This window comes from Triturus cristatus, chromosome 5_2 (assembly GCF_964204655.1).
Source record: "Triturus cristatus chromosome 5_2, aTriCri1.1, whole genome shotgun sequence".
NCBI classification, from domain to species: domain Eukaryota; kingdom Metazoa; phylum Chordata; class Amphibia; order Caudata; family Salamandridae; genus Triturus; species Triturus cristatus.
Window position 1 is genome coordinate 534208072 of NC_140588.1, and position 22890 is coordinate 534230961.

A 22890-nucleotide genomic window follows, 5' to 3' on the forward strand; every position below is an offset into this window, starting at 1 on the left:
GTTGAGTGGTTCCTTTGCCCTTGCTTGCCGGAGGATGACGTCTCGGTCATGGTAATTAAGGACCCTGGCGATCACCGGTCGCGGTCGGGCTCCCACTGGCGGTTTTTGGACCAGCGCTCTATGCGCCCGCTCCACCACAAAGCAGCCGGAAAGAGTGTCAGGGGGGAGCCAGGACACCAGCCACTCTGTCAGGAAACGCTCCATGTTGGTACCTTCGCATCCTTCCGGAAATCCTACGAAGCGCAGGTTATTGTGGCGAGCCCTCCCTTCCGCATCTTCGACTCGGCCCACTAAGTTCTTATGGGAAGATTCCAGGGCCGCCATCTGTTTTTTAAGAGTCGCCACGTCGTCCTCCACACCCGAGACCCTAGTCTCGGCCTCCGTGATGCGGGCCACGGCGTTCCGCAAGTCCTGTCGCAGCAATGTTACGTCGGAGCCCACCGCACCAATCTTCGCGTCTAACATGTCCCTGGACTGGGTAATGGCCGCCAGCAGGGCCGCGTTGTCCGGAGCCGCCGAGGCCGCGCCCCCGGCTGGGCCCGGGCCCGTAAATTTGTCGATAGGCCCCTGTTTGGCCGGCGCCCCACCAGCTCTATCCTTGGTCATGCTGCGATCATCTCGCACCCCCCGCGCCTGGGCACACACCAGGGGGCCTCCTGCCACAGAGTCCGGACCAAGACCAAGAGTTTGCTGCCCCCACTCCAGGCGCACTGAGAAGCGTCTGCCAGGCCCCCGAACCACAGCCGAGAAAGGAGGCCCCCGGTGGGGCGAATGGAGGCCGAAACAAACTGCAGTCCCCGGAGTGTGGCTCACCTCCCGCAGCGCACTGCCGGCCACTTTGCCACCACGCACCACCAGTAAGACCCTCCTCGACCGCCGCGACCCGAAATGGCCGCCGAGCACCCGGGCTCTCACTCAAAGCACTTCTAGGAGGGTGGCAAGTGGAAGGGGGGAAAACCAGTCCAGTGTCTCCGTTGCGGGTCCTGTACAGCTACGCCATCCGGGGCCCGGCCCCACCAGCATTGACGCTCAGCGCCGCCGCCATGTACCACCACCACCACCACATGGCCCGAAATGGCCGCCGAGCCCCCGGCCCACCAACAGCTGCAGGCACAAAGAAATAGGTGCACCTCGTGGGGGGGGGTGGAGGGGGGGAATCGCCCGCTGTCGATGGCCACTCACCGCTACTCCCGCGGCACTGCTCTCCGCACCCCCGCCGGGGTACACGCTGGGCAGCGCCACTCCCGCTGTCGTCCGGATCCAATCCCGGGGAGCCCCGACCTCCGGGCTCCCAGTACACCTCCACAAGGATCCACCTAGGCCAGCGCTCGCCGCCCCCGTCCGGCGGAGGACCGCAGCTCCCAGCTCTCTGCGTCCGCCACTCCGTCCGACGGGACAACCTCCTCTGCTGCCCAAATCGAGGCCGCGGCTTCCGAGGCGCGCCAGGCCCAGGCCCCGCTCTCACTCCCGGCGCCGCCCCACAGACCCCGGGAGACGCCGGGGCGCCACCGGATGCGGCCACCAATGACCACACACCCCTACCGCTACAGGGGCGAACCCTGGGTCGGGCAAAAGGATCAATAAAAGGATATTTATCGGCGGGCTGGACGGTGCCCAGCTAAGGCGCGTCCGCCATGCTAGCCTGCCAAGCCACCTTATTTGGTTTTTTAAATTTGTTTTTATTTAATTGTTATTATTGTATGGCTTATTTTTAGCAAAACAATAACGTACATAAGTGGGACATAGTAGTTTGAATTTATGTGTTGATCTAAATTAGATGTGATTTAGGCTCATCACCCTAATAACATGGTTGTGTTAATTAATGTTATCAGGGTGACCAAAATATAGACTCGGACATTATTATCCACCCAGCGCAACCTCTTGAAGGTGGAGTGTGGAATTTTTCAGTGAGTATATTGGCTTAGTTGGACCGAAGGGGATAATCCCCGATTGTTAATTTTTCAGGATTTAATTGACTAAGCTGCTTGGAATTTGAACGCCTGCCAGTCCTTGCTTTGAATGGCATGGCAGAAGTCTTTAGATCTCATTCAAGGGGGTGCAGGATAATGCTGTCCACCTCTTGTCTGAATGTGAAGAGTTGGTTTAACCCTTCCACTGATGATGTCTTCCTGCACTACGAGATGGTCACAGTGCCACTTAAGCAGTCCCAGCCAACCCAAAGGTTTCCTTTCAGCTGACACAGGCTACCCAATCTTTCACTGCCATAATCAGGCATGTACAAGTCAGAAAGATATGTTGGGGAGCAATATAGATGTCTCCCCGTGAATTCTGCAGTCACTGGGCCAAGTTCTTCATAACTTCTTTGCATTGTTCTAAAGATGTTTGATGCTGCACTTCTCCCTTTTCTAATCTAATTGTTGTAGAATCTTTCCACCTGTTGTGAGTGAGAAAAGACTAGGATTTAAGGAGTTGGGCAAAGTTTTTCTTCTATTCATTCAGTTTGTTATCCCTAGGTTGTTTCTTATTTTCAATACCATCTTGCTAATAACTCAGCTGAAAGCAAACGGCGATTATCTCCTTTTTTAAAGTACTAAATTCGTGCTGATGTGAACACATGCAGGCATAGGCATCGTGTCCGCATAAAACCCAAGCATGGGTGGGTTTTACTGTACATCCAAAGTTATCTTTTAATAGCGTATGGAAGCAATTTCCAGTAGATGTCCAGGTACTCATGTTCATAATTGAAAAAACACCTTCAGACTTTGAATAAAGGACCAGGGTAATGTAGATCGATATCTAAATGAATCAATACGTGTACAATTCAATCTGATAGCTGTTCCAAATAGTTCACTCTAATTTAAGTCAGATTCAAGGTATTGAAAATGTGTGCTCATACTTTACAATTTTTTTAAAAAAAATTCTACTTTTAAACATGTTTTAGAAAACCTCATTCTTTCATACAGCTAATACAGCAAAAGAGACTTCACTTTAATATTCTAAATGGATGGAGATTGTCTCAAGTTTTGCCATGTAAATTGTCTCAATGTGTGTGAAACTGATTTGTTTATTGTTTATCTCTAATGGAGATCTGTGTACATTGATTGTGAAAGCAAATGCTATGATCCAGTTCGAAGTAGTCAATGTTATATGTGATCCAATGTTCTCTTGCATCTACTAACAAGAAGCTTGTTTGGTGATAGAAAAAACCAGCCCGCAGGAGGTATGAATCATATGGAATGTATTCTGACGACGATGCAAACAGTGATGCGTCCAGTGCCTGTTCAGAACGTTCATACAGCTCACGCAATGGCAGCATTCCAACCTACATGCGTCAAACAGAAGATGTTGCAGAGGTGCTCAATCGATGTGCCAGCTCAAACTGGTCTGAAAGAAAAGAAGGCTTACTTGGTCTTCAGAATTTATTAAAAAACCAGAGAACCTTAAGGTACAAAATTAAAATTATTTTTAAGCAATGAGAAAAGTAAATTAAATCATAAAGGTTTGAGAACTAGTTTTTTGGTCTACATCCAAAATCTTTAAATTACAATATTTACTTCCACAGCTAAGCATGCCTCTTTTGACATAACTTGATAATTAAACAAAATTACTTAATATGATTTCATTTATTATAACATATCTATTAATTCTTATATTCCACCAGAAGTTTTACTTCGGATTTCTTGTGCCACTCAAAACAGGTTATGTATGTTATTGTTTTGATAAATAGATTTTATTGACTTTAAGCCACCGAAAGTGGCAAGAGTTGAACAATGGACACCCAATCAACACGATACATAAGAAAAACGACTATTCAGATCATAGACAATCAAGTGGTACATCAGACTAGCAAACGGTCTCAACTAGCAGTCATGTACAAAGTTAGTCCAAGAGACCCAGCCACTTCTCCTAAACCGACCCATGTTTGTGGGGGCAACCTCTGGCATCATAAACCACACGCTTCTGTTGATAGCACCAGTAAACTCCTCACCGCCATCTCGGCAGAGTTAGAGGAGTAGAGAACATCCATTTAGCAGCATTATCATGCTTAGCAACCAGGAGAGCCGGTCCCAGGAACAGCCCAAGAACAATTGTTCAGCTTTTGTACCTCCGTACCCTTCAAACACACCAAGCAGTATCAGCAGGGGGGAGAGCGGAACCTCTCAACCAAGATCCTCCTTTAGGTCACAGAGCACCTCGGGCCAATAGTTTGCTACCACAGAGCAGTACGGTACCATATGATAGAATTCTGCTGGATCGATCTCACATCTGTGAGAGGCAGGACTTGGTCGAAGGCCCGCTGGTAAATACGTGTCGGGGAAAGATAGGCCAAATAGAGATAATAGGTTATTAATTACTGGGCGAATGAGGACATTGGTGGGCAAACGTCTCTAGACCTAATTGAATCATTAACTGATCTCAATTTTGACTAACTTGTATTTGACCCAACTCACATTAGAGGTCATACTTTAGGTTAGGTTTGGTCCTCCAGTCTATCCATAGTTAACCTTAGGGTTTCCCCTTGCATTTGGTCAAACCACTGCTTGAATAAATGTATCCTAAAAGAGTTTTTTTTTTAACCCTCCTACACGCCCGGTTGCTTTTTCCAGGAACTGAAATGGTACAGATCTTAATTTGTTCTGCAACACACTGACTCATACCTTACCTGATCCCACTGGGAACCTGGATGACCATGAGGAACGAATATCAAACTGGCTTAGTGTAGCCAGAGATATTCATGCCCTTCTCTGCACACCTGAACCCACTCATCACCATGAAGCATCTAAATGGTTCTCGGAGGAGTTGAAAATGGCTAAACTTGATCTCCGGCAGGCAGAACAGAAATGGAAAAATATGTACCTGCCTGAAAGACTAAAAACATACAAAAAGCTAATTTTGCATGCAAAATCTACCTACTTTTCATATAAAATTATGAACACGGAAAACAAAACCTTGACTGTCTTTGAGACAGTCTGAGAACTTTCCAACCCAGACAGAATAACTTTACCTGCGGCTCCCACGCAAAGTCTATGCGCAACGACTTGTGCTCATTTTTCATTGAGAAAATAAAAGTAACAAAAGATAGTATTCAAGCCAGCACATGTATGTTTGTCACTTCTTCAGGAAGATAGGAACCCCTTGACACACTCCGCTTTTCAGGCCATTAGCAAAGAGCTCTTTATTGAGCTGACGGACATAGTTAAATCAGGCTCTCCAAATTATATCTGTCCCACAAATGTCCTTAAAACAGTTCTCTCATACTTTCCTGAGATGGCCACCTCCCTTCTTAACCATTACCTTAATCAGGGCAAGGTCCCTCAAAATCTTAAGGAGGCTGAGGAGGACCCGCCATACTGAAAAACTACAGACCGATCTCACTGCTCCCTTTCAAGCAAAACTTATAGAGACTCCTGTTTCTCAACATCTATGCTCCTTTTTGGAAGAGTCCGGTTTTCTTGACAGTCATCAGGCGGGCTTTCTCCCCACCCATTCAACTGAGACAGTCTTCTTCTATGTAATGGATGATTTGAGGAAAGAAGCCGATATGGGTACATATTGATACCACACAGCCACTGTCCTTTTGGATCTCTTGCCAGCCTTTGACACAGTCGACCATGCTATTCTGATCGACCGTGTCAGCTCCGCAGGCCTGCAGGGCACTGCCTTGAATGGTTGGCCTCTTTTCTTAGAGACTGGGCTCAATCGGTCCACCTCATCCGGTTTCGTTCAGTCGAGGTCCAACTAAATTGTGGAGTCCCCCAGGGATCCTCCCTTTCTCCTCACATGTTCAATCTCTACATTCTCCCACTGATACATTCCTTACAGAAGTAACAGGTAAAAATATACAAATGCGCTGACGATTTCCCGCTGACTTTCATCATTGACAACACAATGTAATCTCAGTTTTTTTTCTTCAAAAACACTATGTTATATATTCGGGGCTAGATGAATAGTCACCAGTTGAAGCTAAACTTCAACAAAATTGAATATGTGGTTACTAAGAATAAACTGCATCAAAGAAATCCTTCCTTTGGGCCCCATGTGAGGGGATCCCCCCAACACCCAAGAAAGCAGTGAAAAGTCTTGGTATTTTCATCGATGAGGACTATCCCTGAAACAGCAGATAGCGGCTCTCTCGTCCTCTTGTTTTCTCCAACTTCGGAGAATAAGGAAAATCAGGAGATACTAAATGGTGGATGCCGTCATCCAAATGATTATTGCCTTAGATTGACTATGCAAACGCTCTTTATCTGGGATTCATTATTTGCTTAAACCACAGGCTGCAATTGGCTCAACATCAAGCTGCTCAGTTGGTGTTTTCTCACAACCTAGACACTGCCACACTAAAACTCAAATAAAAAAGCTACATTGGCTTCCTGTAGCCAAGAGGACAGTCTTTAAAACAGCTTGTATTGTCTTGAAAGCCCTTCACAGCAAAAGCCCAGCTTTCGTGTCTTCGAGAGTTCAGTGTTATATTCCTACCCGCCATCTCAGATAGACTCAGCTGAATTTGCTAACTGTTCCAAAAGTAAAAGTAAGACTCTTGGAGGGGGCAGATATCTGTAATGGCTCCCCACATCTGGAATACCCCTGCTCCTGACATTAGAGCATGATCCAACTATGGGTGCTTTAGGAAACTCTTAACAACTTGGCTGTTTAGACAAGCTTATGACTAATCTTGCTGCTGACATTGCTTCCGCTATCTTAGTGCCAAGAGACCTTATGGTGAATGTGCACTCAAAAATTCCTAATAACATAACAGGTTAGGACCAGCCGCAGTGGACTAGAGATAGTAAGTTCTTGAGGGGCCATCGTGGCGTCCCTCCAATTGTCATCTTTCATTGGCCCCAGCCAACCTTCCCACTGGGCTCTGAGGTGATGCAGTGTACCTGGTAAGTTGATGATCGGAGTGCCATAAATTTGAGAGATCCCGCCAAGGTTTCCCATAAGAAGTTTACCTCTAGGGAACTGAACTCTAGCAAAGTGTCAGGCACCGGGACGGGAGTACGGTTAGCATGGCGGAGTTGAGGGTATTTGTAGAATTGGCTGTGTTCAAGGGCATAGATTAGATCATGGAAGAAGCATATGTGTGTTCCAGCCCAGATGTCCCCCACTTGTGTGATAACCAGTAATGTCCCAGGTTTTAAAGCCTTGAATCACTGCCACTTCCCTCAACCAATTATCGTGCCAGAGGGGTGTCTGTTGTGTAAGTTTGGCTTCCCATCACACATGTTAAAGCACCACTTTCCAGGCCAAGAACACCAGCCTGGTCACTGGAGGCAAGGAAGTAGGTATCGGAGAGTCATAGTGCTGAGCTTGAAGTTGAGGAAAGCCAAACTGGGACAGCTCCAGGCAATAGGCAGTGTCAGACCATCCCCCATTAAACCAGCAGTGAACTACAAGCATCTGAGAGACCAGGTAATAATGATAGAGATGTCATTTCCAGGCCACCATCATATGGGTCTCATTGACAGTGCACAAGGGCAAGACGGGGTCACAGAAACGTCGTGGCTGTCCCATCCAGGATCCAGAACCATGTCCACGGCAGGTGGAGCGGCAAATTCTGAAAGATATACAGGAATCGCAGGAGAATCATTATTTTGGAGAGAGCTGTACGCCCCATAACATTTAGAGAGAGGGCTGACCACCTAGTTAGGTCAGCTTTGGCCCTTCGGACCAACCGTTGTAGGTTAAAGGGTCAATGTAAGTTCTGAATGTAGGGAAACCCAGATGCATAGATATTTAAAACTGAGCCAACGTAAAGGTATGCTCATCTGCCAGTCAAACCAGTCTCTGGAGGATGTCAAAGGGATCAGTACGGGTTCATCTTCAGACAGGAAGCTTCCTCAAAACAGCTCAATAAATGAAGACAGCGAGGGCGCTCATGTTGCATCCACCAGGTACAAAAGACATCATCCGCATACAAAGCTATGCGGTCTTCTTGGTCAGTACTACATCGCCATCCATGAATCTCAGCGTTCATGTGGATTAGTTGGGCCAACAGCTTGATGGTGAGCGCGAAGAGGAGATTGTGGGGTGGGGGGGGGCGGTCCTGATGAGTTTTATGCTTTACTGGAAAAGTTGAGGAGAGGATCCGTTGATTTGGACTCGGGCAGTAGGGTTGGAGAAATTAGCGCGAACCATGCCCCAAAATTGAGGTTCGATGCTGACCCATGTCCCAGTCCACCATATCATAAGCCTTTTGGAAATCAATAAAAGTAAGGGAGGGTTATGTTGCAAATGATGACGATGAGGAAGGGCCACATGAAGCCATCTGAGACAGTGCCTTGTGCTACAGGTCGGCATAAAGACACATTGATCAGCATGAATCAACGTAGCAAGGACGTGCTGCAGGCGGGTGGCCAGCATAGTGGCAAAAAGTTTGACCTCACTGTTGAGAGGATGGATATCTGACGATACTCCGAACAGTAGGTGGAAGAAGGTTGTGTCTTGGGGATCACCACTATAGTGGCTGTGTCTAGTTCCAGAGGGAAGGTGCCTGTGTAAGACACTTATTTATAAAGGGCCAAGAGGTGGGGGAGTAATATCTCAAGGAATGCAGTATAGCATTCCGAAGGGAAGCCATTTGGCCCAGGAGTTTTCCCCGATGCCAGGCCGGACAACGTGACTGCAATCTCCTCAGTTGTAAAGGCTTCATCGAGCATACGACATTCACTAGTGGACAAGCAAGGGAAGGGGACTGCCTCAAGGAAGTGACGGGAAAGCTCCTGGTATCTCCCAACGGGAGCTGCTTACAAAGTTTCATAATAGCAAGCAATTGCATGTGCAATCTCGGGTAGAGTATGACAAGGATGACCACTACCATCGATATTTTCAGGTATAACTATTTACGTGTTGATGGGAGGCTAGCCGATATAGCAGCTTCCCGTTTGTCGCCCCTTACCTGTAGACCTTGGCTGTCGTGGCCCGCCATAAATGTTTATGCGGGTAAAAAAAAAATCCATCTAGGAGTGAGTGTTCTAGGCTGCTACGGTATGAGTGAATTGTCGAAGTCTTGGGTGTCATATGCTCCAGGCGTCACAAAGGCCAAGGATGGCGGCCCAGTCAGTAAAATGGTGTGCCCTGGTATGTCCAGAGCTAATGGGGGACCCAGTTGGTGTCAGGCACTGCATTAAAGTCACACCTATTAATATGAGACCTTGCGGAAGGCTCAAAAGGAGTGTGGAGAGGTCCTGGAAACAGGCGTTGAGTAGTACAGGAAGCACAAAAATGCATACAAAATTGATCACCTGTCCTTCCAACGTTCCTGTATGGGTCACATGTTAAATGGGAGACCAAGAAAGGGAAGGAGCCGCGCAACAGGATTGCAACCCCTTGGGGCCCACAGGAGTATCCTGCATAGAAGACTCTATCATATCCCTTATGTGCTAAGAAGGGGCAGTGGTTTCCCATAAGATGAGTTTCCTGGAATAAGAGTACCTCTAGGAGGAGGCGGTGGGCGAACGTGAGAACCATGGCGTGTTTCGGAAGATCATTGCTGTGAGCTTTGGGTATGAGCCCTCGCTGTGGGCAATTTGAAAAAGGAGCCTGGCAAGGCTCTGCAGCGGGGTAAGGAGTGCGCCAGTGAGGCACCACAGGGAATCATCACTGGAAGAACGCTTTCAGGATTGTTGTAAAGGTGTGCGTCAAAACCTAGAATGAAAAACGATAAACTAACATACATACTAAAAAGCTGAAACCACAGCAACATATGAATAAATCCCAACTTCTACACCAGAAGCATCTGTCACCCTGAAAAAAAAGAGGCATGAAAGAAAACAATTTTAGCAAACAATAGAGAAACATCAAAGGGAAGAATCCCAACCTAATAAAGGATGAATCATTAGCAGTCAGTTACGTTGGTGGAGGCATCTGTAAAGAAAACAAACAAGCAGGCGGGCAGATAATCAGAGAGCACTCCAGGAGAATAAAGAGGATAGTTTGAAGGAGTCAAAACTATGCATCTGGGGGCGTGGCCAACTGCCGAAGAAGATGGCCGCACACTAACGCTGCTTGGGCACACCACACCCGGTATTGTATAAAATCCTTACACTGATCAGAGAAAAAGAGCTGAATACAACCCTACCAACATCCGCAGCCTCTGCAAGTATCTTGATTAAATTTCACAGAGAGCGGGTGTCCGGGAACAGAGTTACAAACTGACTCATCGCTGTGGAGGTCTGGGAGTGACGTTCGCTGTACCCAGAGAGGAGCGGCTCCAGGACGAATAACCGCCGAAGGCGACGTCCTCATCAGCTCAAGGAGTGTAGTGGTAGCAGTAACGGGCGCACCCAGTGCCTGCCGCCGAGAAGAGATAGCGTGTCCATGATGGGTGGTGAGCCTCACGGCAGTGGGGGCCGATCTGAAGCGGTGGACCGATTCGGCCTTACGGAGAGAGGAGCGGCTCACTGGAAGACACCGCCGATCCCATGCCTGCACAATCTGAGGAGCAACCGGACTCTCTATACTGGCAGTGGAGAGACCGGAGGTAGACCGGCGCGTAACTGCACACCAAGTACGGCGGCAAATTTGACGTACTGCTCAAGGCCTCGTAGGTGGTGTGCAGGCCAGTGACTAGGCCCAATTTGTGGAGCTCACATGTAAGAGCTGTACTGTCAGACAAGTGCAGGGCGAGCAGGCTTGATCGACCATGGCCCTGGCACAGCAGCAGTGGGGTCTGGGTATCCAACGACAGAGAGCGGAGTAACTGAGCACCCAAACCTACTAGAGACCCCAGTTGTACATCAGTATGAGGGAAGAGCACGGTCCATGATATCCTCAAAAGCGCTAAGGCACACAGTGTAACTGAGTCAAATAGAGACTTAGCTGATGAAACCCCACAGGCCGCACAGGGCCTTAGGCAGGCAGTGGATAGTATCCAGCAGAGTCCGATCACCCCGGCTATCCAGACTATCCCATGCAGACTGGCCTCGGAGGCCCAGCAATGGCAGGAGGGAAAAGTGGCCGAACCTCACTACAGACGAAACTAGATAAATATGCATAGCAAAAGGGTTCTGACCCACAGGAAAAGGGGACGGATAATGTGCGCACAATGATGCAACAGACAGAAGGACAATCAGACCTGACCCTGCAGGACATAATGTCAGCCATCACCACTGTGCCCAGTCACTGCCTCTCCTTAAAAAAAAATTCCCCTGCGTTTGCAAAGGGGAAGGGGTGCCCTGGGGACCCCTTCCCTTTTGCGACCCCATTACCACTCTCGTGAAGAGGGTGGTAATTTGTGAGAGTTTTGCGCCCGCAAATGCGACCACAAAACCATTGTACATGGGGTTGCGCTCGCTATTAGGAAGGTAACGCCCCCTTCCTAATGGCGACTAGCAATACCAAAATAGTGATTTGCAAACAAATTGCAACTTGCTATTTTGGTATTGTACCTACCCTTCATGGTTTTTGCATGCGCAAACAGGTTGGCACACCCGCTTGCGCATACAAAAACCATTGTACATCTGGCCCCAAGTCTGTAATGAGAGGATGGAAAACCAACTGGGTGACTACAAAGGTAGGGCGCGGTGCAATATCTTCCAAATTCTAGGCGTGCCGGAGAGAGCAAAGGGTCAGGCGGCAGACCTGTTCATAGAAGATCTTGTTGTGAAGTACTTACAACCCCGAGGTTTGTCCAACTATTTCTCGATCGAAAGACCGCACAGTGCTGGGGGATAGACCGAAGCCCGGAGCACCTCTTAGGCCTATACTAGCACAAGTATTCAACTTTCGAGATAGAGACGTAATATTGCAAACAGCCCGCACTGCAGCACCGATCCATTTTGAAAGCAACAAGATAACATTCCTCCCGGATTTCACACTCACAGTGCAAAGCAGGGCCTTTAGCTTCTTGGAAGTTGAACGGGCCCTACAAGAGAAAGAAATTAAGTACACCATGATATTCCCTGCCAAACTGAGTAGAGTCAAAAGGAAAGGTGTGGTTCTTCAATAGCCCAGAGGAAACATGGGATTGGCTTGATAGATGGCACACAGTTGGGAAACTCACTCAGACCGACTATTGTGAGAGAGCCACTCGGACCCGACAAAAATACGATGCATTAAATATGGCTGACACTAACCTGACAACAGAGTCTCTAGACTTGAACAACAATGAATAACGGGGTAGCAGTACTTATTCATACAGAGGACAGATACAATAACAACCCGAGCTGCGCAACCCTAAATCTGAACAGGACAACTAAATACAATGACAAGTTGAGACTTGTCTCCCTCTAGAGAATGTAGGCTCTGATAGAAATGGTCTTTTCGGATGCCGGGTGTGGGACCAGACCACGCACCACAGTCACTTCAGGGGTGGCCGATAGGCACTCTGCAAAGTTGGAGAGGCAGGAGATTTTTTTCCCGTCATGCAGGGAGGCAGGGTGGGGGGATGGGAATGGTCAAGTTTGGGGGTGGGGGCCAAGTTATGTTATAGGTCCGTCTTAATGACAGGGAGGGTGGGGATCATACACCCACAAGTGGAATACAGCAAATAGGTCATTGTCCCGGGTCCGATATAGAATAGACAACATATACTCAGCTTATCACACCGACGATTGCATAACCCCCAGAGAACATGACAGACCATAAAAAGAGGAAATCACTCCGAATCCTCACCTGTAAGTGTCAACTGGCTTGGAGTTGAATAAAATGAGGGATAGTGCTTCAATACTTAAAACGGCAGGCCCCGTTATCCACATATAGACAGATGGGGATATAGGTTAGCAGTCCATGCAGGATTTACCTCCGGCTCTAGAGGAACCGATATTCTTATTCATAAAAACTGCCCATATATGATACATAAAAACATGGGTGGGCACACAGGGCAGATTCACAGCAGTGGCCGAAATGTGGAAAGGAAACCTGTCAATGTACTATCTGTACACATCCCCCTGGCTATGAAAACGACGACACTGGAGAAGCTCAGCAAATTCATGCTGGACCTCCCCGCCGGTATTCTACTGATGGGAGGTGACCTTAATTTGATTATGAATGGGTACATAGACCGACGCCCACTCCGACTGGACCCACATTGTAGAGCGCAACTAGCAGACTTCCTCTCGGCCTTCAGCCTTGTAGACATATGGAAACTTTTCAATCAACAGGCGCGCCAGTACACATTCCATTCGGGGGCCCATGGCAGTCAATCTCGTTAGACTATCTGCTGACACGCGTAGAAAACATCCATAACTTTACAGAGGCAAGATGTTTGACGAGGGGTATTTCCGATCACTCCCCAGTCCTCGCCCAGATTGTAGTACATTCCCCGACTGGACGTACTACACTCACGATTAATCCGTGGTATCTGAAAATCCCACATCTAAAAGCAGAACTAATTAAGGACACAGACCGGTACTTTACAGAAAATGCTGGTACAGTAGATGCGCCACAAACCCTGTGGGGGGCATTCAGGGCTGTGATTAAAGGCCGGGCACTCGCACTAATGATAGGACACAAGAAAGAGCTGAGGGCACGCGTAGAAACACTAGAAAAAGAAATCCTGGTAGAGTTAGCAAGGGTAGCGGACACAGATGACGCCTCCGATAGACATGCCCTCAATATGAAAAGGCTTGATTATATGCAGCTTTTAACGGGGGCAGCCAGATCCAAATAAAAGACCGCACATCATAAAGTGTATGAACATGGTGACAAAGCTGGTAAATTGTTGGCCTGGTTGAAAAGGCGAGGTTGGGCCCATCGCTGGGTACCCCTGCTAAGGGCGGGATACGGGAGAGGACTTGAGAGACCCACATGAGATCGCAGAGGCATTCGCCTCCAACTTTGCCCAAATCTATGCACCCGCTACCACAACTACAGTCCTTGACTCCCAAGACCTATTGGCAAACATCCCAGTTATTTCGCCTGATCTCCGAGGAACGAGAAGCCCTGGAGGGTGGCCTCACAGAAGAGGAATTATTAGTAGCAATACAGGATATACAGTCCGGAAAGGCCATGGGACCCAACAGGCTCACAATAGAGTTCTTCAAGCTAAAGCCTCCAAGATAACACCCTTCCTCCGTGACATGTATCTAGAAAGCTGCCATAAAGGCTCCCACCCAAGCGACCTCAGACTAGCTTTGATTGTTGTGATACACAAGCAGGGCAAGCCGGTGGAGGAACGCAGTTCCTACCGGCCCATCTCGCTACTCAATGCAGAAAGTAACATTCTGGCCAAAGCACTGGCCAGCCGACAGGTCCCCATTATTAAAAAAACTAGTACATCTAGATCAATCAGGTTTCAAGCCTAGGCGAAGTACAGCCCTAAATCTTCCCCGTTTACAAGGGGTGTTAGGTAGTATGGGTACAATCCAAGAACACGCCACCCTGTTCTCACTCGACACGAGAATGGCATTCAATACTATCGAATGGCCTTATTTATTCGCAGTTCTGGAACGTATGGGTTTTGGCCCTACATATATAAAGTGGATCAAACTTATCTATGCGGACCCAAAAGCACAAATAGTTGTCAATTGTCATACATCCCAGCAATTCCGACTGGGAAGGAGAACCCGACAGGGTTGCCCATTGTTGCCCATAATATTCGCTTTGATGCTTGAACCCTTAGCAACGTGGGTGATGGGAGACGATTGGGGGTTGAAACGGGAAGAACAACACAAAGACAAAATGTCCCTGTATTCAGACGACATATTGCTATACGTCACAGCCCGACATCTTCGAGACATATGATCTTCCACATATTCTCAATCTTCGGTAAACATTCAGGCTATACTATAAACTGGTCTAAATCCACACTATATATGATCCTCGGCCCAAAGACGCAAACACCGACAGATTGTGAAGTTACCGTGGCGGTAGAGGGATTCCGTGACTTGGGAATCTACATACGCCTGATCCATTCCTTTTCTACAACACTAATCTCCAGGGCACACTGACACGTCTGCACAACGATGTGCGACACTGGCGAGCCCTCCCCCTGACCCTTCTAGAAAGAGCAGCCGTGTTCAAAATGCTGGCACTGCCCGCTTCCTATACGTGTTACAAAATACCCCCTTCAAGGTCCCAGACACATACTTCACCAATATAGAGAGTGCGGTCTGGAACCTATTGTGGGACGGAAAGACCCCTCAAATCTCCTTGCCAAACCTTAAACAGTACTACTGGGTGTCCCAACTAGCAGTAATTAATCAATGGGTCCATGGCTCACAAACCGAACTGGGCTACCAAATGGATAAATGGCTAATGAGCCCGGGCGGATACCAAAGAGCTCTTTACACAAACCCTAAAAGCCAACATCTCTCAGGTCCCATGACCCATACCTTAGCAATTTGGCACAAAGAAACTGGCTTGGCACAAAAAAAGAACACAAGCAAAGTCGCTGTGGGATTCAGAACAATTCGGCACACTGCGTAACTGCTCGGGTTTGACAGGTGGGACACAATCAGCATCTCGTTCGTGGGTGATCTTTGGAAAAGAGACTGGATGCTCTCATTCACTAAGACTCAGGTGGTGTACCAACTGGCAAGCTCTGAAGCTTTTAGTTATTTACATATGAGCCATGCCATAAAGTTCGCTGTCCCCAGTGGAAGAGCTCGACTTAAGGCATCCCCTCTGGAAGACAGGGTGTTGATAGAACCTATGGCCCACAAAGCAATATCCTTGACTTACCGGAAATTGGTGAATATCCGAACGGATCCACTCAAGCGTCTTAGACAACAATGGGGAACTTAGAGGAATAGGATTGGCAGGATGCCCTTTCTTCCCCTCCGAAGTAGCTATCCCAATGAGACTGTGGTTGATCCAACTCAAAATCCTACATAGATCGTATCTCTCGGCGGGGACCCTGGTCAAAATGGGGAAGAGAATAGATGCAGAATGCCCCAGGCACTGTGCCCAACAGGGAACATTCTTCCATACGCTCTGGGAGTGCCCCGCAATCCAATCCTACAGGGAGGGAACCACGACCAAGTTGAACGATATATGTGGGAAAGGGATTTCCAACTCCCCACAGCTCTGCTTACTCAACATATGGGAGGCTTCTGTCTTAACGCACACTGAACAATCCTGGGTCACCCTGGGGCTGGCCCTAGCTAAAAGGAACAGTGCCCAAAAATGGGCAGCAAGAGACTTTGGGGGGGATGGGAGAAAAACATGGATAGATCCATGATCGCAGAAAAAGAGGTATTCAGAAATAAAGGCTGGCTGAAGAAATGGGATAAAAAATGGTCTAAGTTGAATGTGTATGGGGTGGAATCTGTATCTCGCCCACAGACTAACTGCGAGGGGGGAGAGACGGGTTCGCTCAATCGCAGTCGTGATATGTGACACGTGCATGAGATGGGTTGTAACCCAGGACTTAATGACACAAAATGTAATATACAATACCTAATGCACTTGATAACTATCGTGCAATTTTTTGTAATGACGAGCTTCTTTTTAAATAAAGCAAGTTTACAAAAAACTATGCATCTACCAGAGATCCAGTTCCAATCAAATAGTTTGATTGTGGGAAAGATCTAAGTCCGTATGAGAAGCTGTCGGCGCGGAGGATGTGGGGGTTGTAGGTTTGTCCCAGTCCGGTCTTCCCTCCTCTCCCCCGGAAGCAGGGTCTGAAACCAGTGAGGGCGATGGCAACGGCCATGTCTGGGGAGATCGAGAGAATGATTTGGATCAAGTGGTTCTCCTTCTCCGAGAGCGAGTGCTACACCTGCGTGGTTTAGACACGAGCAGCAGATCTTGCAGGTCAGCAGAGGGCACTTGACACGATGAGCATGCATACGAGCTGTGAAGGGGCTGATCTTCAGTAAGCCAGTGCCAGGCAGATTCTGGTGTATCAACAGATTTGCTGGTGTGGATGTTATTGCGCTTAGCTGTACACAGAAGACGATACTGAAGTCCCATGGCCTGAACTTTTGTTTGACCTCTGTGTAAGAGCGGTGTCACTGCTGCACCTTACGAGTGTCGTCTGGGAAAAGGAGCACTTTGGTATCCCCACATTGGAGCTCCGACCGTGACTGCTCCTTCCTCAAGATAGCATCTATAGCCCTGTAATTGAGGTTGCGAGGGATCGGTTGGCGGAACACCAGGAGGAGGCCTCAGAGTCAGCACTCAGTGAGCCCTTTCTATGATAAACCAGGAGGATAAACGTTCAAGGGGCATCCATGTTTTAATCCGGTGCTCCAAAAAGTATGGCACCAGTTGCGGTGCATTGCCCCCCATACCTACAGAAACGCCTATGAGTCGCGTGTTTTGCATGGAGCGATTTTTGGCATCCTCAGCATGTCTATGACGTTCTGCCGTTCGTGCGAGCAAGGTAGAAACCTGGACTTTGAGATTTGAGACATCATCGTCAACTGTAGATATCCAGGATTCAGCTTCAAAGATACGTGCTGTGGCATTCTGGACATCTTGATGTTACAGTGCTATATCCATCCTCATCACCCCAATTTTCGATTGCACTGCTGCCTGCGATATCTGACTGCCCTGAAGAATGGCGGTGAGTTCAGTAGTTGGAGGGACGTACATGTCTCCCTCAGAGATGCCCGGTGGGTCCAATAGTGTACTGGTTCATACTTGTCTGCGATGAAGCAGAACGAGTGGGCCTGTCTTTGCCCATCACAGTGAAATTCCAAAAAAGGGTACAGGCAGGCACAAGACAGACCCCAGCAGGAAATGCTCTCTCCAGTAGCTCGAGAGGCGTAGGGGGTCAGAGCAGATGGGAGAACTCAAACACAAGGCCAAGTACTACTAAATCCGCCCCCGTAGTCCGCATTAGGGGACAATGGCCACATCCAGCCACAAATGATAATCGCAGCTGAAAAGGAGTGTCTATCCAGCAGCACTGGAGGAGGGGGTAATGGGGGGTGCCTTGGCGTGTCATGTAAGTCCTGGTGGGCGGTGAGGAGTGCCACAGTCCACGCACACGGATCCGCTTAGTTGCGGTCACGGGCCCTAGGGCCAGCAAAGCTGTCCAGGTCAGGGCCACCACAGAGCCAGGCCAGGCCGAGCCTCACCAGCCATGGGAACAGTGGCCAGTCAGGCTCACTTCCTCTGCCCCAGGGAAAGAGTGGGATAGTTTCCCCACGGTGCAGGGTCCCCCACAGCATCACGTGGCTGGGCGGACAGGGGGGAGGGGGCAGGTGGAAGGCCCCGGAGGAATATATGGCAGTGTCTTACCTCTCCTCGGCCGCGGGCTACACCGGGCCAACCACCAATCCTCTGGCACACAGGCACAAGTGCGCAGCCGGGGCTCAACGTTCAGTCACCACCGGCAATCCGTAGGTGCCCCGTCCCGAACCATGACTCGCTCCCTCCTGTCACCAGGCCGTCTGGCAGGACCCAGGCAAACTCGCAAATCGTTTTGCAGGGCTTCTGGCGAGTTGAGATGTATCCTCACTACCTCACACGGCCAGGAAGGCAGTCAGCAATGAGTAACAGTAGCTAAGAATCATCAGGATTATTCAAGGATACTGGGGTTCCAGTGCGCAGCTGTTCTAAAGAGCAGCTTCCATGTTGGCATTCAGGCCCCCCCCACCCCACAGGTTCACTGTTAAATTGTATGTATTATGTTTTCATTAATAAGTGTTACCTAAGAGTCTTAGAGTAAAAACATTAAACTATAACCCACAAATATATATATATATATATATAACAAATTCAATACAGTCAACATGACTGAGAAACTCCTTTGGTTTTCAGGGCAAAAGTTTCAAACATGGTTGAGCTTACTTGGTCTCTGCTCCTGCCACAGAGAATAATGCCTAAAAATGCAGATGGAATGTATTTATTGCAAGTGTAGATGTAAAAGTCTCTGTGCTGATAAACAATATAAAAATGATCTGTGGCGGGCCATCTCTTAAGTTCTGGATTTAGGTCAGTCGTAGCAAAGCCCTTCATTCTACTGGGACTTTTGCACCCTGTAATCCTTTTTAACAAACATGTTTGGCGTTGAGATTTCTTTGTGTTTCTGTCATTTAGGCATGCTCCAAGTGAAAATTCCTTTGAAATCACTATAGGCTAAGTTTTGAATATTAAGCATGTTCTGTGCTCTGAAATAATCAGACATGTCCTACAACTCTGCTCCAAAGAACTGGCCTCCCTCCAACTTTGATTCCTCAGGATTTCCCTTTTGTTTGTTTGACAATGTTGTGTAAAAACATATATTCCAAGAACAATTAATCATTTGTTTAGTAAAATTACCAGATAATCAAGTAATTTACTGGATTCAGCAATGCTTCTTTTGTATTGTGTACAACATCCGTTAACATCTGTGATATTCCCCTGCATGCCCAGGGATAAACTCCATGCTGGCACAGTGATTGTGCGGTGAAAGTGTGTCTAGTCTATTTATCTTAAAACTTCCAATGCCATTGAATGTAGCTGACAGCACTGTATATTGAAGTGCTTATACACGTGTATAACTCATACAAACACAGTACGGATGTAATTTAGATTTTCCTATACATTCCATTTTAGGGATGAAATGTACTTATTTGTAATGTTCAGGTTTCATAAGTCTTCTCATGATATTTGTAACATGTTAACTATTTTATGGGTAAGCGTGTCTATCCCTTGGTGCAGAGAACTATTTGTAATCTGTAAAATATTAGTTTTGAGACTTATTGGAACGAAGTCTCATGCTTGTGAGGGTAGTCAGTTGAGTATCATTAAGGTAACCTGGTATTTTGCAACACTATCGAAAGGCAACAAAATGTGATCACGAGTGATGTTGAAATAAGGTATATTATGATAAAATACATAAGTATTTGGGCTTGGCAATCCCAGGCATGTGGCTGAACCAGTCATAGATTTCTCCATTTATAGTTTTGCTTCATAACTTTGCTGTACTTTTGCAAATTATGATTATCTTCAGCATTGATGTGTCTTTGTATTTTTTGCAGCCGCGTTGAACTGAAAAGATTGTGTGAAATTTTTACTCGGATGTTTGCTGACCCCCATAGCAAGGTAAGTCAGGGACATCCGATTTTTCTAATTCTTCAAGTCTTATCTAGTTTCTAAAGTTTAGCAGCCGTTTTTTACTATACTGTGTGCACCTGTTGACAAACATCATTGGCACCCTTATAACATATAATCCTGTAAATGGTACATAAGTCTGCTTAATGTGGGTAAATGAAGAACCTGTTTAAGTATTACATACATACCTCATAGAGACGTCTAGCCACATATTCCTTACCTTAGAATAATTCCCAAGTCTCAGACTGGATCTGGAAGATTTTTGAGCAGTACCCCTGCATGCTGGTAGTTGGCATCATCTGTGTCTTAAGTGATGTGCATGGTCACCCCAGCGCACTGACTTCAGTTCTTTCCTTTCAGTGCCACATAGTTGAGCTACCTTCAGTCATTTTTTTTTTTTGCCAACTTGTGTCTTTTTGATGAATTTCACTCCTGGTGTGAAGATGACACCCAAAAAAACAGCTAGTTTCAAGCCATGTGATGCCTATCACAGGCAGATGTCTGTGACAGACCCCTACTTGTTGTGTATGTGGTGCTTGAAGCGTTACCACAGCTCCAACACCTGTGAGGACTGGCATTCCATGCATCCAAAGGCACTGAGGGAGCGATCCCTCAAGCTACTCACTGCCCGACATTGGATGACCCAGCAACGCTCAAGATCCCGGTCGCATGAAGGGTCCTGAGCCCGTTCGCAGAGCAGCACTCTTCAATTCATCTGGTAAGTCCCACAAACATAAAAAATCCAAGAAGTCTGAAAGGTCTACGACTTCACCACGTCTGGGGAAGTCATCAAGCGAGGCACGGGAGTGTCAACACTCCAGGTATAGCGCTTTGGCAGAGCCCGAGTCAGGGTCTGCTCTGTGCTTCGCTGGCTTTCTGGGGATTGGGAGGGGCCATACTTGATCCCCTCCGGCAGGCTCGGTGCTAGTAACCCTGCCAGTATTGACATTTTTGCTCCATGTAATAACCTGTTCTACATCGTTGGGTTCTAATTTTTAGTCAACAAAGAATAGTCCCGGGTGCGTATGGGGATCCTCAAACACTTCTTAATACATATTTTCTGACATTCGCGGTAGCTACCTCAATGTTGAACAGTCTGGTGACACATACATAATTCTCTGGCAACCCTACTGTAACCGCATTTTTTTCTGCATAAAAATAGCTACAGCAATATAATTACCATTATAAATCTAAAAGGTGGACATGTGTCCCATTAATAAAGATATCCTTAAACCCTGTTGCAGAGAAAAAATGAAGGGAATGGTGCCTGGCGGGTCAAAAGTGCATTAGCTTTAAGAGAGCCATCAGCTTCCATGCACTGTAATGGTATTTTCCCTCACAGGCTCAGTTCTTTTTTCTGTCTTGTGCACATTTTTATTCTGAGGTTTTGTCTTCAGAATCTATTTAACATCTTCCCTGAATTTTAACACCTTCAGGAGTATTTTTCTTCCAAAATACCCTCACTTTTCGTGAAATGTCCCTCCTAAGGGAGGAAGAAGGAGCCTCTGACTCACATTGAAAATCCAAAAGAGCCCTCAAAGAAAAGGAGGTTATTAATTTTAGATGGAGACTGGAGGAACTCAAGGCAACAGAATAAAGGAAGAAACAGAAGACAAAAAAAGAGGCTCTGTCTGCTGCACCACCTTCCTCCCATGAAAATGATGCTCCACAGAGGGCGTTCCAGGGAGAAGAAAGATAAAAGGCACCACCAGCACCATTCTAAATGCTCCCATAATTCACGGGAGCATCGATCAACTTCAAAACTATCGCACCAACATGTTCACAGCCAAATGGCTCTACCACAGTTCCAAAATATAAGGTACCGTCATCAACTTTTTCAGCGCCATTACTGACAACTACGACTCCTGTGACTTAAAGGCCTCCACTGTCGACATCTACAACTCTGCCTGAACACGTCAGTGTGCGATGTCATTAAGACCGACGTCAACACATTCGGCATCAGTAACGCTAAAACGACACCATTCAGTGTCAAAGCATTCCAAGCTTCATCATTGATGTTGAAGTGGCACCACATGTCACCACCGACTATGAGTCTGTTTTGGTCAGTCAAGACATTCATCTTTGAAACATTCAATTTCCACAATGCATTCTGTTTCATCAGTATAAGGGGTGATCAAGAAGTTAAACAATGGCAAAAAGATCACAGCTCGTGATTCTGAGAGAAAATCTCTTGTAGGTACCTCTTCACCCTTTAAATCGGCCACCTCTGTCAGCTCCTCAAGGAATCTACACACCTTCAGCTCCTACATCTCTGTAAGGGCTCTTATTCCCTCTTTTTCTGAGACCTGCATAACCAATTTCTCTTCTACCATGATCTCCTGACAGGCACAAGCGAAAGAGAAGATCTACTTCAACTTCTCACGGCTTAACCCAATGTGACTCACAAACTTCATATACACTGACCTCTCCCCCAGCTTCTCCTTGTGCATCTCCAGTAGATGTCTTAACATTTGAAGACGTACTTATCAGAGGAACAGCTAAATTAAATATTCCACTAGAAGTTCTTCGCACAATAGTCTCTATAATCATGAAAACCTTTAATTGGAGGGCTTCTCTGAGATCTGTACTCCCATTAGTTCCAGGTTTTACAGAACTGGCAGAGAAAAAAATCCTAACTCTAGCTACACTAAAGTCAGCAACACCAAGGTTTCTTAAAAAGTATGAAGCAGTGGAACAGGATCCAAGTTTCTCAAACCTGATCCAAAACGAGATTCTGTCATTGTTTCTGCTGTTAGGAAAAAGAAAAAAAAACATTCGAACTCCAGGAACCTTTCTTCCTCCTGAGAGAGAGCAAAGAGATGGAAAATCTGCATATATGCCACAGCTCTTAAGACAGTCTGTGATTTTACACTACTAAAAAGATACTATAGAGACTTATGGGAATCCTTACAAAATGTTTGCAAACAACATGCCTAAAAATAAAAAAACAAAACTTCCTATAAATTTTAAAATGAAGGTAAGCTGGTATCAAATTAT

The 22890-nt window shown here is 47.0% G+C and overlaps 1 protein-coding gene across 38 annotated transcripts in view; it reads left to right on the plus strand.

The window, feature by feature from the left end:
* Positions 1-22890, plus strand: part of CLASP2 (cytoplasmic linker associated protein 2) — a 1832463-nt gene that overhangs the window by 1406115 nt on the left and 403458 nt on the right. For all 38 annotated transcript variants that reach the window (XM_085607571.1, XM_085607579.1, XM_085607573.1 and 35 more), the window contains 2 exons: positions 3162-3406; positions 19821-19884. In XM_085607571.1, coding sequence (XP_085463697.1) covers positions 3162-3406; positions 19821-19884 — 309 coding nt within the window. The remainder of the gene's footprint in view (positions 1-3161; positions 3407-19820; positions 19885-22890) is intronic.